The sequence below is a fragment of the Chiloscyllium plagiosum genome, chromosome 45 (genome assembly GCF_004010195.1).
Source record: "Chiloscyllium plagiosum isolate BGI_BamShark_2017 chromosome 45, ASM401019v2, whole genome shotgun sequence".
NCBI lineage: Eukaryota > Metazoa > Chordata > Chondrichthyes > Orectolobiformes > Hemiscylliidae > Chiloscyllium > Chiloscyllium plagiosum.
The window spans coordinates 8,443,092-8,459,365 of record NC_057754.1 but is presented as its reverse complement, the minus strand read 5'-3'; the positions used below and the strand labels follow the sequence as shown (position 1 = coordinate 8,459,365).

Here is a 16,274-nt window from a genome sequence, read left to right as displayed (position 1 = left end):
TCAACCTATATTCATTTTATTCTAAATCTGCATACTACTACACATCATCTTTTACCTCACTGTCTCATCTCCTAATCTGGGGGTGGGATGTTCTGGCGCTGGAATTGAGAGCAAGAAAGGTTCACTAAATTGATTCCTGAGATGTCAGGTTTCTCTATTCACTTGTGGAATGTGGGCATTGCTGGCTGGCCAGTGTCTATTGCCTGCCCTAATTGTCCTTGTAAAGGTGATGGGGAGTTGCCTTTTTGAATTGCTTTAGTCCACCTGCTGTGGGTGGACAGCCAAGAATGTTATCTCAGAGTAAAACTGCACCTTGATCAGATGGGCCGAGGAGTGGCAGATGGCATTTACAGTCATTGTCATAGAGATGGACAGCATGGAAACAGACCCTTCGGTCCAACCCGTCCATGCTGACCAGATATCCCAACCCAATCTAGTCCCACCTGCCAGCACCTGGCCCATACCCATCCAAATGTCTCTTAAGTGTTGCAATTGTACCAGCCTCCACCAGATCCTCTGGCAGCTCATTCCATACACTTACTAGTACACAATATTCCAACAGTGGCCAAACCAATGTCCTGTAAAGCCGCAACATGACCTCCCAACTCCTGTACTCAATACTCTGACCGATAAAGGAAAGCATACCAAAGCCTTCTTCACTATCCTATCTACCTGCGACTCCACTTTCAAGGAGTTGTGAACCTGCACTCCAAGGTCTTTTTGTTCAGCAACACTCCCTAGGACCTTACCATTAAGTAAGTCCTGCTAAGATTTGCTTTCCCAAAATGCAGCCCCTCGCATTTATCTGAATTAAACTCCATCTGCCACTTCTCAGCCCATTGGCCCATCTAGTCCAGTTTATCCTAGATAAATGTGAGGTGCTAAAGTTTGGTCGAGTAACTCAGAGCAGGACTTATACCTTACAGGGTAAGGTCCTGGGGAGTGTTGCTGAACAAAGAGATCTTTAAGTTCAGGTTCATTGTTCCTTATAAGTGGAGTCGCAGGTAGACAGGTTAGTGAAGGCAGCATTCTTGGTACACTTTCCTTTATCGATTAAGGAGTATAGAATTTAGGAGGTCATGTCACAACTATGCATTGGTTAGGCCACTTTTGGCATACTGAATTCAGTTCTGGTCTCCCTGCTACCGGAAAGATGTTGTTAAACTTGAAAGGGCTCAGAAAAGATGTACAAAGGTTTCAGCTACAGGGAGAGGCTAAATAGGCTTGGGCTATTTTCCCTGGAGCATCGGAGGCTGGGATGGGGGGCCTTATACAGTTCTATAAAATCATGAAAGGTATTAATAGGCTGAATAGTCAAGGTCTTTTCCACAGGGTAGGGGAGTCCAAAACTAGACAGCATAAGATTAAGGTGAGAAGGGAAAGCTTTAAAAGGGAACCAAGAAGCAACTTTTTCATGCACACAGTGGTGTGTGTATGGAATGAACTGCCAAAGGAAGTGGAGGCTGGTACAATTACATTTAAAAGGCATATGGTAGTATATGAATATGAAGGGCTTAGACAGATATGGGCCAAAGCTGGAAATGGGACTACATTAATTTAGAATATCTGGTTGGTATGGATGAGTTAGACGAAAAGCTTTGTTTCCATGTTGGATACCTCTGACTCTAACATCTACCTCATTCTCTCTCAAGTGTTATGGACCAGGCCAGACCCCCTCAAAACATTTCACGTTGTTTTAAGCAGGTGTTAAGTGGATATTCAAGGAGAGAAACAGCTGGTCAAGCCACTTAGTTTTAAACAAGACTGAATTTATTTTCAAGGTTACCAAATGAAACACAAACAAAAGAGAACGGAATGCAGAATAACACAACCGATCTGAAAACCCAATAGAATATCCTAACTTAATGATGCTGTTCCAAATGCTTGCAACAATTCCCACAAACACCCCTTGGCACAAAAGTTAAACTCAAACACTGGATCTTACAGGAGAGATGTCAGTGGGAGAGGAGGATCAGCCTAGACCTGCTTCTTTGGGTCCAGCAGCTTTTCCAACTTCTTTCAGTGAATAGCCAGACCAAACCAAACCAGAGAAAAGTTGAGCTGGGAGAACTGGCCACTCCCCTTTCATTGTACAAGTGTTTGTTTTTAAACTGGAAAGCCTTTTTTTCCCTGAGGCAGTATCTGTTAGCTATAACCAAACTGGCCCTAAAACCCTTCAACCTCAGACTTTTCAGAACCTGTGCTTTTACAATCCCTGGATGCTTGTGAACATGATACCAATCAAGGTTTCTTTGTCCTGGGTACTGTCAAGCTGGACCCATCCTGGCATCTTACTCCTGACTTGTGCCTTGTAGATGGTGGATAGGCTGTGGGGAGTCAGAAGCTACTTGATAAAGGATTCTTAATCTTTGATTGACACACAGTAAATACATGTCCAATCTCTGGTTAATTATATGCGCCAGTATGTTGATATGGGAGATTCAGAGATGGTGATAACATTAACTGTTAAGGTGTGATGATTAGATTCTCTCTTGTAGGAAATGGTCATTGATTGGAGTGATTGGTAGTTGCCACTTGTCAGTCCAAGTTATACCTTGTTGCATTTGGACACGGACTGCTTCATCATCTGATGAATCATGAATGGCACTAAACATTGTGCAGTTATCAGCAAACATCCCCACTTCTGACCTTACGATGAAGGGAAAGTCATTGATAAAGCAGCTGAAGACTGTTGGGTCTGGAACACTACTGAGGAACTCCTGCAGAGTTACCCTGAAACTGAGATAACTGATCTCCAACAATGACGACCATCTTCCTACGGGTAAGGTGCGACTCCGAACCAGTGAAGAGTTCCCCTGATACCAACTGACTAATTTTGCTGGGACTCCTTGATGCCACCTTTGGTCAAATGCAACTTTGACATCTAGAGCTGTGGACACCTCACCTGTGGAATTCAGCTCTTTTGTCCATCTTTGGATCAAGTCTGTAATTAGGTCAGTTCAGTGGCCACAGCAGAACCCAAACAGAGTGTCAATGAGCAGGTTATTGTTAAGAAAGTGCAGCTTGGTAACACTGTTGATGACACCTGATCAAGAGTAGACTGACACAGCAGTAATTGGCTGGGGTTGGATTGGTCTTGTGGTGTTTGTACAGGACATACCTGAGCAATTTTCCATATTGTTGAGGAGATGATGGTGTTATATGAACTTTTCCAAGTCAGCTCCCATCCCAACCACACCACTTGGTTGTGCCTCATTGTAGTAGCACACTGGAAATCAAGCTACACTACTTCCAGAGTTATCACAAAAGTTCAAGGTTTTCTTTTTAAAACGAACAGAATTTCCCTCTTTACCCGTCTTTTCAATCCAGGTTAAAGCACAGACCAGGTTTTTGTACTTGACAAGAATTATTATTTATTACAAGTTAAGTAGATTCTAACTACAGATACACAATTATAAAGCCATAGACCTCTACTAGTTAAAACTCTTAACCCCCTTATATATTCCTGTGTACATACACATACAGACAGACAAGAGAAAGAAACCATGGGTGTTAGGTGTGAAGGGAAAGAATGGTAAGGCAGATCAAGGGTCCCTCTCCATCAGGGTTGAGATAATCCTTTTTGTTGATCAGAATGCTGCTTCTCAATCTTCGCTCTCCTGATACTTTCACTTGGTGTTTGCAGGAGGCACAAGTTGACTGGTTCGCACGTAAAAGGTCTCGCAGTTATTAATTAAAAGTCCCAGCTTACAGCGACTGATGAGGAGAAATCAGCACGCTCTCTCCAGGGTCGAGATGCTTTTTAAACTGTCGAACAAAACAGCTCCTTCCCTTCTGAAGGTCCGATGGCCTCGACCCAAACATTTCTTTCCCCAAGTTCTTCAGCTACCTGGAGCCAATCAATAATTATTTGCAGACAGGAGTCCTTTGTCATTGATAACTGGTCATTAGTCCACAGGTCAATCAGCGACTCATTGCCAGCCAAAGCTTCATGTGCACATTGGCACCCCTCCCCCACCCCACCCCCAGTTCCAGCTTGTCAATACCTTGGCTTTGAATTACTTGCATAGACAACTGCGTAAATAACTGGGAATTTGTGTTGCAGACGTTTCGTCCCGTCTATAGGTGACATCCTCAGTGCTTGGGAGCCTCCTGTGGGGTTTCCTCCGGCATTTATAGTGGTTTGAATCTGCTGATTCCGGTTGTCAGTTCCAGCTGTCCGCTGCAGTGGCCGGGAAACATCTGCAACACAAATTCCCAGCTCGACGAACAGAACCACAACAACGAGCACCCGAGCTACAAATCTTTGCGTAGATAACATTTAAAATGAGGGTAAGGTTCTTGCTTTTAAAAAAGTTCAGTAATCCTTCTGGTTTTTAACAGAGACCTTTTAACATTTCATTCCACAAATCAAGAATACAGAAACATTAAGATATAGCTTTTACACACACACAAACAACTTGAATCCTAGTTACAGGGAGTTAGTACTGCTGCTTCACATCGCCAGGGACCTGGGTTCAATTCCAGCCACAGGTGACTGTCTTTATGGAGTTCGCACACTGTGTCTGTATGGGTTTCCCCTGGGTGGTCCAGTTTCTTCCCAAAGGCCATGGAAAATACAGGGTCTGGGTGAGATGCTCTCTGGAGGGTTGCTGTGGACTGAATGGGCCACCTGGCAAAGAGACACCCTGTGTAGGTGTGGGACAGAATCCCTCCTCGTGCTGAGCTCCAAGTCAACTATAAGATCCATCAACACCCCGTTTACCATCAGCCACTGGGACTGACCTCACTTGGCTTCCACCTCACTAACAGGAACAGGGTAGGCCACTCAGCCCCTCAAACCTGCTCCACCATTTAATAAGACCATTGGTTGATCTGACTGGCTTCACCACACACACCTTTCGACTCTGAGTGGCTTCAACTCTACTTTCCTGCCTACCCTTTTACTTATATTTTTCAAAAACATCAAAAATCTATCTCACTCTGCCTTACAAATGTTCAAAGGCTGAGTCCCCGCTGCTCTGGGGAAAGAGAGATCCAAAGACTCTCAAATCTCATAGAAAGTCTCCTCACCTCCATCTTACATGAGAGAGTGCCTTTGTCTTTAAACTGTGACATATTTCACTAGTCTCTTTACTAGTGTCTCCCATATGGGAAACATCTTATGATCTACATTGTCAAATCTCCTCAGGATCTTGTATGTTTCAATAAGATTCAAGGCGCTTCTTTCTGCAAGTCTAATCGTAGCACAGATTGCCACTTTTCAAATGGTGTATTACTTCAAGAAACTGAATGAATGTCAGACATGATTGCACTTTCACAAAACCATGCTGACTCTGCCTGATCACAGATTTTCTAAATTCCTTGCAAATACTACCTTAAAAGACTCCAGTATTTCCCCTATGATTGATGTTAAACTAACATGTAATTCCTACTTTGTCTCTCTTCTTGAAATGGAGCACTTACATTGGCTATTTTCCAATCTAATTAAACCATTCCTGAATCTACAGCATTTTGAAACTTCAATTATCCCAACAACCACTTCTTTTATGAACCTAGGATGCAGTCCAATAGGACCCAGGATTCACTTGGAGGTCGCCACCGAGGATGTTACATAGCCAGGTAATGAAACGTCTGGATATCAAACCTACAGCTCAGCGAGCAAAGCTACACCCTAGGACCCAGTGACTTATTGGCTTTTAGTTATAATAGTTCTCCCAGTAAACATTCCTGGTGATTATGTTTCTCCTTACCTTCACCTGACTTACAAATATTTATGGGACTTTCTGGTTATTTGTATCCACTGCTGTGATGACAGACAAAATATCTGTACAAATCATCTCTCATTTCCTTACTTTCCATTATTAACGTCTCAGTCACACTCTCTACAAGTATTTCTTTAATCTTTTCGGATTTAAAATATTTACAGGAGCACTTCTTTAAAATATTTACAACTCGTTTTATGGTCTTACTTCACTATCGTCACTATTCTTTAGTCATTCGTTGTAGTTTTTGGACTCTGCCCAATCTTCTGGCCTGTCACTAATCTTCACAGAGTTGTGCACTTTTTTCTTTCAAATTGATACTCTTTGGTTTTCTTATCTCTAGGTGGAGGATGCACTTTCTTTCACAATGACCTGCATCTTTAGTAAGTGAAAGGAAATATCTCCTCAAATATATGCCATTTATCTCTACTGACCTATTCCTCAACCTACTTTTCTAGTTCACTTTAGCAAGTACTGTTCTCCATAAATGATATTTTGCCCTTAATATCATTTAAAACTAATTTAGGGCCTACTCTTCCCTCTCAAACTCTCATGTTATGATATCTAAAGGCAATTTACAATTACATTCTTAATTAAACCTTATGTGGCACATTACCACATCTTGTGTAGTCTTTCCTCCATCTGGCTTCAGAATGTGCTGCTCCAGGAAACTCTCCCAGAAATACTCACTGAATTCGTACTCCCAGTTACCTTTGCCAATCTCATTCATCCAGCCAATACACATTTTGAAATTACAGTGATTACTGCTGATCTCTCTCACAAGCCCCCATTTCCTCCCGTATACCCATCCTATTGTTAGGTGGCGCAAAACGGTCTCCCACAAATTATTTCTTGACTTTAGAATTTCTTATCTCTACCAAAACCGATTTTAGTCCTTCACCATTAGAACTAAAGTTATGACTATCTATTGTAGAAAAGTCATTCTAAGCAAAGCTGTTCATTCACCTTTTCCTAACATTCTGTCCATCAGCAGTGCACGTACTCTTCAATATTCAGGTCCCATGTTATCTAAATTTGTTATCTTGGAGCTGTGCCTTTGTAATGCTATCATATCATACATATTTATTCAGATTTGAGCTGTTAATTAATACATTGTGCAATGAATACTACTTGCCTTCAGATGCAGAGCTTTTATTTCTATCTCATCACCACTTTCACAACCTCGAGCCTTACCTCGAAGAATTTTTTCCTTTCCGTCAGTGCTTTGATTATCATTTCCCTCAGTTCTACCTGGTCTTCTCTTTAGTTTATCACAATTTTCGGCACTGGATCCCTCATCTCCATTACCTTGGATTCTCCTTCAAGGAGTGATTGATGACTTAAGAGTCATAGAGCTGTACAGCATGGAAACAGACCCTTTGGTCCAACCCAATGTAGTCCCACCTGCCAACACCCAGCCCATATCCCTCCAAACCCTTCCTATTCATATACCCATCCAAATGCCTCTTAAAATATTGCAATTATACCAGCCTCCACCACTTCCTCTGGCAGCTCATTCCATACACCCTCTGAGTGAAAAAGCTGCCAAACACATGACATCAGGTTCTGAATGTACAGTGATTACCTGTTATTCCCTCAGCACCTCTCTCAGGCTCATGTGACTGTGTTGCCCTTCTGCTCGTCTATTCTAGTTCTCTAACTGTCTTCCCCTGCTGAAGCTTCAGCCTATCCAAATTCTGATGCACATTTCCCTGACCATCCCCATGTTACACTTATCCCTTACACTCTGTGTTCACTGGACCTGCAATGACTCCAGCTCCACAAATGCCTCCATTTGTATATTCTTATCTTCTCTTCAAATCCCTTCCATTGCTCACACCTGCTAATATCTGTAACATCCATCCGGACAACACCATGAGAGCTCTGCATTCCTCAAACTCTAGCCTCTGACACATCCCTCCCTCACACATACACTCTCTCTGTCACACAGTCTGGGCCTTTAGTCATCAAACCTAACATCCTCACTATCCCTCTCAGATAGTCTGTAATTCTCCTCCTTTGTCTTAAAAACCCAAGCCATTATCAAAGCATTTTACCTCCCAATCTCCCGTTCTTCAACTCATTGTCAATATTTTTGTCAGAAGATAGGGCTCTTTCAGAGAGGTGGTAGTGTCCCTACCCCTGAACCAGAGGTTTGGGTTAAAATTCTACCTGCTCCTGCGATCTGTAATAACATCTCTGAATAGGTTGATTAGATAAGATAGAGTTTTGTCAAATTTGACAGTGAATGCTTCCGAGTTGCACCTTGGGAAACTTTCCTAACTGAAGGTGGGATAAAAACAAAAAAACTCATTGTAAAATAGCTTGTAACAGATTGGGGAAGCCAGCATTAAAATTGTTATTTATCTGTGTACTTTCAGTTGCAGATCAGCCATAACCTCAATGAACAGAGTAGTCTCCAGGAACCAAATGCCCAGTTCCGATTCCTAGGAAACTTGGACTCAAACAATACTAATGGATGGAAACTCATGGAAGAATGGGAAGAACTCCATAAACCAGTATTTCAGCAAACTAAAAGAGAATGCGATGGCTGGGATACATTGGAGTTGGAGTAGGCCATTCAACCCCTTGGCCAGGTCTGCCATTCAATTAGACCCTGGCTGATCAATTAGTCACAAACAACAAACATTATGAATATCAGTAACTCTACAACAGGTTGGAGTTGAACTGCAGCAAAAATAAACTCCAAATATGAGAATTTTCAATTGTGGATGTGAATAATAGCAGAATGTGAACATGAAAGTCACTTGTGAACTTGCTGGTGTCTCCTTAGATGCTGTGATTCAGCGAATCGCTTCCAACACACAAAGCAAATAAACGGCTTCTCTCCCGTGTGAACTCGGTGGTGTCTCATTAGGTTTTGCAATTGAGTGAATCCTTTCCCACACTCCGAGCAGGTGAACGGCCGCTCCCCGGTGTGAACTCGCTGGTGTGTTAGAAGGTCAGTGGAGTTAGTGAATCCCTTCCCACACTGGGAGCAGGTGAATGGCTTCCTCCCGGTGTGACCACGTTGGTGTTTCAGAAGATGGGATGAACTGGTGAATCCCTTCCCACACTCCGAGCAGGTGAACGGCCGCTCCCCTGTGTGAATGCGCTGGTGTGTGAGAAGGTTGGATGATCGATTAAACCCCTTTCCACACACGGTGCAAGTAAAGCGCTTTTCCACATCATGAACCCGCTGGTGTCTCAGGAGAGAGGACGAATTGATAAATCCTTTCCCACACTCTGAGCAGGGGAATGGTCTCTCCCCGGTGTGACTGCGTTGATGAGTTTCCAGCTGGGATGCAAAACGGAATTCCTTTCCACAGTCGCCACATTTCCATGGTTTCTCCATTGTGCTGGTATCTTTGTGAATGGTTAGCTGTGAGAGGAGTGTGTATAAATCAGCTGAAGCCTTGTCCTCATACAGAACACATTTATAGAAACAGCAGTTTCTTGCCGCTGTGAGTGGGCAAAGTGTTTGTTTTCAGGCTGTGTAACTGGTTCACAAATGTCTTCTTTTCAGCTCAAAGGTCAATGACGTCCAAGTCGCAGAGTAAGTGACTGTCAAGTCTTAATGTGATATTTGATTTGAGTTTCTCATCTGCAAGTGGCCCCTTTCAAAACCCTGTAAACAAGTTTACAAAAGTCATCAACCGTCAGTACAAGTTGGAAATTTGAAACAGATAATTCCAGTTCCTATGAAACTTTTTCCTCTTGTTCCCCCAAGTTGTAAATTTCTGTCCCACACATTTTCTCTTTCTGGGCTGAAATCCAAATTAATGTCTCCCGTTTCTTGCCCAGTTTTCTCCCTCCCTCCCCGTCCTCTGCCTGGCCTCGCTACCAAATCAATGAGCCTAATTCTGGGTTTGGAGCCTCCAACAGCAGGTAATGAATCCTTCCCACCCACCTCCCCTGACCAGACATCAAAGCCTCAGTGATTTACTGCAAAGCGGAATCTCTTATTTCTCTTTCCTTTTGCCCGCCGATCCGCTGCTGCCCCAAGATGAGGGCTGTTCCTCTCTGCTTGCTCCTGGGAGGAAGGGACAGGGTGAGGGAAGGAAGAGGAGTTGCCAATCAGGGAGCTGCAAATCTGAAATCAGGGTCTGCTGCTCTACAAAGTGTTCCCAATTCCTTCAGGCCAGCCGCAGGCTCCATTCCTCCTGGGTGAATGGAATATCAGAACCCTCAGGGATTCCCTCCAGATCTCATGCCATCTTGAGGTGGAACAATTTCTTCACCATCCCTGTGTCAAATTCCTGGAACGCCCTTCCTAACAAAGCTGTCAGTGTTGCTATGATAAAGTATTGGGAAATCAACAATTATAAGTCTGTATTTTGTAAGTCTCCATTCTGCAATAATGGTTTGTCTTACAAGTTCAAAATGGCAGCTGCAGGAACAGTGACTGTGAGAACATGAATTGCAAGAATGCAGGAGTCTCTGCATAAGCTTGGAGATGTTTCTGTATACGCTTCTTCCCAGTATTATTGTTAGAACATTGTTAACTGGCTTGCTTTATCTATTTTTACTTATGAGAACATAACGTTTCGTTGTGTGTGAATGCAACACGTAAAATTGTTACACACTTAAAGCCTATAAAATATGCTGCCTTTCTGGTAGAAATCAGAGATCAGTTTTTAGCATATTCAGGGTGATCCCTGATTGATGCCCTGGATTTTTGTCTATTGCTCTCTTGCTGGCTTAATTACAATAAAGGCGAGTACTAGATTGCAACCTACGAGTGGTCCGAGAACTTTTCCCTCCACACTTCCACCCCACTACAGCAGCTGTTAAAGTCCCATCAATGAATGAATTAACTACCAGCATCTTCTCAGGGATGCAATGTGGTTCACTACAAACAGAAAGGATATTTACCTAACAAAAGCATTAAACTCAATTGTAATTAAAAAAAAACTCCAAGTGAATTTGTAAAAATAAATATTTACATTACTATTTATCACACTGGAAATGTGTTGCTGGAAAAGCGCAGGTCAGGCAGCATCCAGGGAACAGGAGAATCGACATTTCGGGCATAAGCCCTTCTTCAGGAAGGGCTTTCTCCTATTTATCACACTGACTCACTCAGCTTCCAGTTCTCAATCAGCAGGAAGGCTGACTGAATTTGCTACTCCCTTGTACCTCCAGCTTTTTAGATAGTCTTCCTATGGGTTCCCAGGACAATCCGTCAGTCCGTCCGTCAGTCAATCTCCACTCACCAACAGGACCCTATGAGAGGGAGGAAATTCAGGATAGTCATTCCTCACTCACCAACCTGACCCAGTCACAAGGCGTTCAGGACAGACCATTCTCATTCAACAAAGTCATCCTGTCATAAGAGTACCAATTCCTACTCACTGACATGATCCAGTCACAGGGAGTTCAAAGCAGATTTACAGCCAAAAAGAGATCTACAGCACAGAAGGCGGCTTTTTGGGCCATTGGCACAGGCTCAATCAAAAACAATCACCTAATCCATTTTCCAGCAACCCATAGCCTTGTATGCCGTCACAGTTTTACACCTAAATGTTTCTTAAATGTAGTGAGGATTTCTGCTTCCTCTATCCTTACAGGCAATGAACTGCAGATTCCCACTACTCTCTGGTTAAAAAAGGATTTTTCCTCCTAAGTCTTCTGACCTTTACCTTAAAACAATGCCCCAGTCCTTGATCCCTTTATTAAGGGGGAGAAAAGCTGCTTCCTGTCTACGCCCCTCAATTTTATCCTGGGCTCCTATTATTCAATATATATTCGCTTGCCTTATTTGTCCCGCCTGGACTTATCTTGATTGAATTCTAGTTGCTACTGATCAGCCTGTCTCTATCCTTGTGTAATTAAAGCTTTCCTCCCCATTATTCAGAACAGTTCTTGTACCATCTGCAAATCTTCTGATCAACCCTCATATACTCAAGGCTAAATTGTAAGTTTGTGGTTTACATATACAATGAAACTTTCAGAGCCCAATCAGCACAGGCTTCCAGTCACAAAAACACCCTCATCGATTGGTCCTCTGCTTCCTGCCACTTGGCTAATTCTGGAATGAAATTGCCAAATTTCCTTGGAATCCATGTGCTCTTGTCTTTGTTACCAGTCTATCATACAGAACTTTATCAAAAACTTTGCAAAACGTTCAGGTAGACAACATCAAATGCATTGCCCTCATCTACACCATCCAGTCACCTCTTTGAAACTTTCAATCAAGTTGGTCTAACCCTAACCTTCCTTTCATAAAACCATGTTTTTGCCTCTTCAAGTGCAGATTCTGTCCCTCAGACTTGGTTCCAATAGCTTCCCCACTACTGAGGTTGGAGTCGAGAGTGTGGTGCTGGAAAAGCACAGCAGGTCAGGCAGCATCCAAGGAGGAGAATTGACGTTTCAGGCATAAGCCCTTCATCAGGATCTCCAGCATCTGCAGTCCTCACTTTCTCCACTACTGAGATTAGGCTGACTAGCCTGTAGTTTCTTGGTACATCCCTTGTGCCCTTCTTGAATAATGATACATTAGCTGTCCTCTAATGCTCTGGCACCTCTCCTGTAGCTAGAGGAGAAAATGATTTTTTTTTTTGCACATGCCCACCTCACTCAACAGCCTGGCTACATTTCACCCAGCCCAGCAGATTTATCTACCTTTAAGTCTGCTAGGCCACTCAGTACTTGTTTATGATAGTTTATTTAAATATATAACAGTCCTATTCTCTGATTTCTGTATCCACATTGTTCCTCTCACTAGTGAACACTAACAGAAAGTATTGATCTAGAACCCTTCATACATCCTCTGGCTCCATGCATAAATTACCCCACAGTGGGCCCTACTCTTTCCCTAGTTATCCTTTTATTTTTCAAGAACATTAAAAGGTAACTTAGGACATTAATTTAACCTGCCATTGTCCTCTTATACCACACTTCTAATTTCCTTTTTAAATTTTCCCTTTCATATTCTATACACTTCTGGGGCTTCTGGTGTTTTAAGTCCTCAGTATCTGCCATAAGCCTCCCTCTTCCTGTGGATCAAATTTATTGGTCTGACCCTTTGTCTTTTTTTAAAGATGTTGGCCTTATCCTCCTCCCCATTTCCTTCTTGAATATGTCCCACTGCTTTGATACTGATTTACCTGACAGGATCTTCTTTCCGTCCACTCTAGCCAAATTATACCTGGTTTTATTTAAAGTGGCCTACCCACAATAGAGAACAATTATTTCAGGCAATTCTGGTTCTTTTCCCTTGCAATTTTAGATTAGATTAGATTCCCTACAGTGTGGAAACAGGCCCTTCGGCCCAACAAGTCCACACTGACCCTCCGAAGAGTAACCCACCCAGACCCAATTCCCTCTGACTAATGCACCTAACACTATGGGCAATTTAGCATGGCCAATTCACCTGACCTGCACATTTTTGGACTGTGGGAGGAAACCCACGCAGACACGGGGAGAATGCACAAACTCGACACAGACAGTTGCCCGAGGCTGGAATCGAACCTGGGACCCTGGTGCTGTGAGGCATCAGTGCTAACCACTGAGCCACCGTGCCACCCACGTAACAGAATTATGATCACTGCCTGCAAGATGTTCTCCCATTGATAGTTCAACTACTTTCCCAGCTTCATTATCGAAAATTAAGTCCAGGACCCACAGGTTCTGGCCTCATAGTCTGGTAGGTACTGGCCTAAAAAGCTCTCCTAGATGCATTTGAAGAATTCTGCTCCCTCCAAACTTTTCACACAATGACCATCCCAGTTTACGTTGTGGGAGGGGAGAAGGTGAAATCCCTAACACTACTCGATTACTTTTACGCCTCTTTGAATTTACCTAAATATCTGCTCTTCTACTTTGGACTCAGAGGATCACTAGTCGAGAGTGTGGGGTGCTGGAAAAGCACAGCAGGTCAGGTAGCATCCAAGGAGCAGGAGAATTGATGTTTCGGGCACCAGCTCTTCATCAGAGGACCTATAGTACACATGCATTTGAGAAAAAGAATCTTTACTTGCACTTGGAAAACAATGGACTTATTAGGGATAATATCAAGACTTTGTTTTGTCCTGTCATAAATTTAATTGAGGTTTTTGAAAAGGTGACAAAGATAATTGATGAGTGTAGGGCAGTAGATGTTGTCTACATAAAAAGCTTCTAAAAGATTTGACAAAGTCTCTCATGGCAGGCTGGTCAAGGAAATCAAGTCACATGGGATCCACGGTGAGTTGGTAAGTTTGATACAAAATTGGCTTGGTCATAGAAGACAGTGGGTAGTTGCGGACAATATGAAAATTGGTGAAATTGTAAACATTGGGGAAGGTTGTCAAAGGATACAGCAGGATAAATATCAGTTAGAAAGTGGGGCACTGAAATGGCAGATGGGCTTAACCCCGATAAGTGTGAGCTGATGAATTTTGAAAGGTCAAACGCAAAAGAAAAATATACAGTAAAAGGCAGGACCTTTACTGATTGATTTAGAGGAATCTTGGGGTGCAAGTCCATACTCCCTAATCAGCACAAGCGGGTAAGGTGGTAGAGAAGGGGTGTGGCATGCAGTATAAAAGTTGGCAAGTCATGGTGCAACTGTACGAGACTTTAGATAGGCCACATTTGGAGTATTGTGTGCAGTTCTGGATGCCACACTACAGGAAGGATGTGGAGGTATTAAAGAAAATGCAACAGAAGTTTATCAGGATGTTGCCTGGATTGGAATGCATTAACGATAAGGAGAGGTTGGGCAAACTTAGATTGTTTGTGCTTAAGCAATGCTAATAAAAGTATATAAAAATATGAGAGGTAAGGATAGGGTGGATAGTTGGGAGTCTTTTTCCTGAGATGAAAACAACAAATATTAAGCTTAAAGGTTACTGAGAAAGTTTAATGGCGATGTGCAAGGCAATTTATTTTCTTTAAATACATAGTTAGTGGGAGGTGCCTAGAACACACTGGCAGTGGTAGAAGCAAATATGATAGCAATGTTTTAGAAGCATTTCGAGGGACACATGAAAGGTAGGGAAGAGAGGGATACAGGTAGTGTGCAGGCAGATGGACTTCATTAAGAACAGCATTCTGGTCGGTGCAGACATGGTGGCCCGAAGGTTCTCTTTTGCGCTGTACTGTTTTATGTTCTCCCAGCAATTTGAATTGCTCCTTTGTGATTTTTAATTTGTACAATCCCTGAATCCCAACATGACCCTGTCACAATTAGCTCAGCACAAGTTAATCCCCAGTCACTGACAGACCCTGTCGTGTGGAGTTCAGGACAGTCAATCCCTACTTGCCAAAATGACCCTGCCACAGGGATTTCAGGGCCTCAAAAAGAATTTAAGAAAATCAGAATGTGGTATCCACGTTGGGGAGAACAAAGGGGACAAAGGATATGCCAGAGGCAGACGGTCAGGTCACTGAAGCAGTAATCAAGAGGCCCAGGCTAGTGCTTTGGGTGGGAGCAAAAGCAGAAATGGCTTGAGAAACTCAACATGTCTGGCAGCATCTGTGGAGAGGAAGCAGAGTTAATGCTTCGAGTCTGGTGACCCATCTTCAGAGCTGTTTCAGCTTGCCAGCATCTGCACGTTCTTTGTTTTATTTTAATGCTCTGGGGACGGGGGGGGAGGTGCGCAGGTTCATGTTTGTCGGTGGAATCGGAATTCAAAACCAAATAATAAATCCGGATTATAAAGCTGGCCTTAATAATGATAATGGAGCTACCATCAAGTTATTGAGAGAAAAAAAAAATCTGCTTTATTGACACCGCCTTAGGATGAAAATCTGCCTTCCTTACCTGGTCCGGCCTACATGATAATGCAGATCCACAGCAACGTTGTCGAGCGGTTAGCTGCTCTGAGAAATGGTCTGGACAGAGTCACTCAGTCGAAGGGCAATGAGAGCTGGGCGACAATGTGAATGGCCTTCCCTAGTCCTCAGTGCAGCGCCCCTTCCATCCTCTGCACCGCTTCCACTGAGCCCGAGCCATAACAAAGGAACCCCCACAATGCCCCGCGCCTGGCAAAAAGTCAAGCATGCGCACTTCCCACCCCTGGGGAAATGAGCTCGGGCGGTTTCTGCGTCGCGGTGAATTGTGGGAATTCTGGCCGCCATTGGCTTTGATTTGCGTCGTTAGGGACGGCCAACAATTAACTGAACAGAAGCCGCCCATCCAAAAGTACTTGAATAAAAGCAAAACACTGCTGATGCTGTGAATCTGAAACAAATGCCTGGAGCAACTGAGCAGGTCTGCTTTCATAGATAAACAAATAGTTAACGTTTTTAAAGGAGCAAGTGAGGTCTGCAGATGCTGGAGATCAGAGCTGAAAATGTGTTGCTGGAAAAGCGCAGCAGGTCAGGCAGCATCCAAGGAGCAGGAGAACCGACGTTTCGGGCATGAGCCCTTCTTCAGGAAGTTAACGTTTCTAGTCCGGTATGACTGTTTCTCAAAACAGAAGTATTTTAAAAAATACTCGTCCCATTAATGTTAGCTTTTTTTCTGCACTTGGATTCTACGCGTACTTAAAGCACGAGAGGTCCAGAACCACATACAAAATAAACATGGCTGTCTGCGAGTGTCAAAGAGAATTCACTACC

General features: G+C 43.2%; 1 protein-coding gene across 1 annotated transcript in view; it reads right to left on the bottom strand.

Moving 5' to 3' along the window:
• Window positions 1–16,005, bottom strand: part of LOC122544006 (zinc finger protein 271-like) — a 54,656-nt gene extending 38,651 nt beyond the window's left edge. Inside the window, exons 1-4 of the mRNA XM_043683019.1 lie at window positions 15,475–16,005; window positions 13,530–13,667; window positions 8,495–9,354; window positions 6,862–7,045 (exon numbers count right to left, since the gene is read on the bottom strand). Of these exons, the coding sequence (XP_043538954.1) occupies window positions 6,862–7,045; window positions 8,495–9,081 (771 nt within the window). The 5' untranslated portion in view covers window positions 9,082–9,354; window positions 13,530–13,667; window positions 15,475–16,005. The remainder of the gene's footprint in view (window positions 1–6,861; window positions 7,046–8,494; window positions 9,355–13,529; window positions 13,668–15,474) is intronic.
• Window positions 16,006–16,274: the final 269 nt, after the last annotated feature.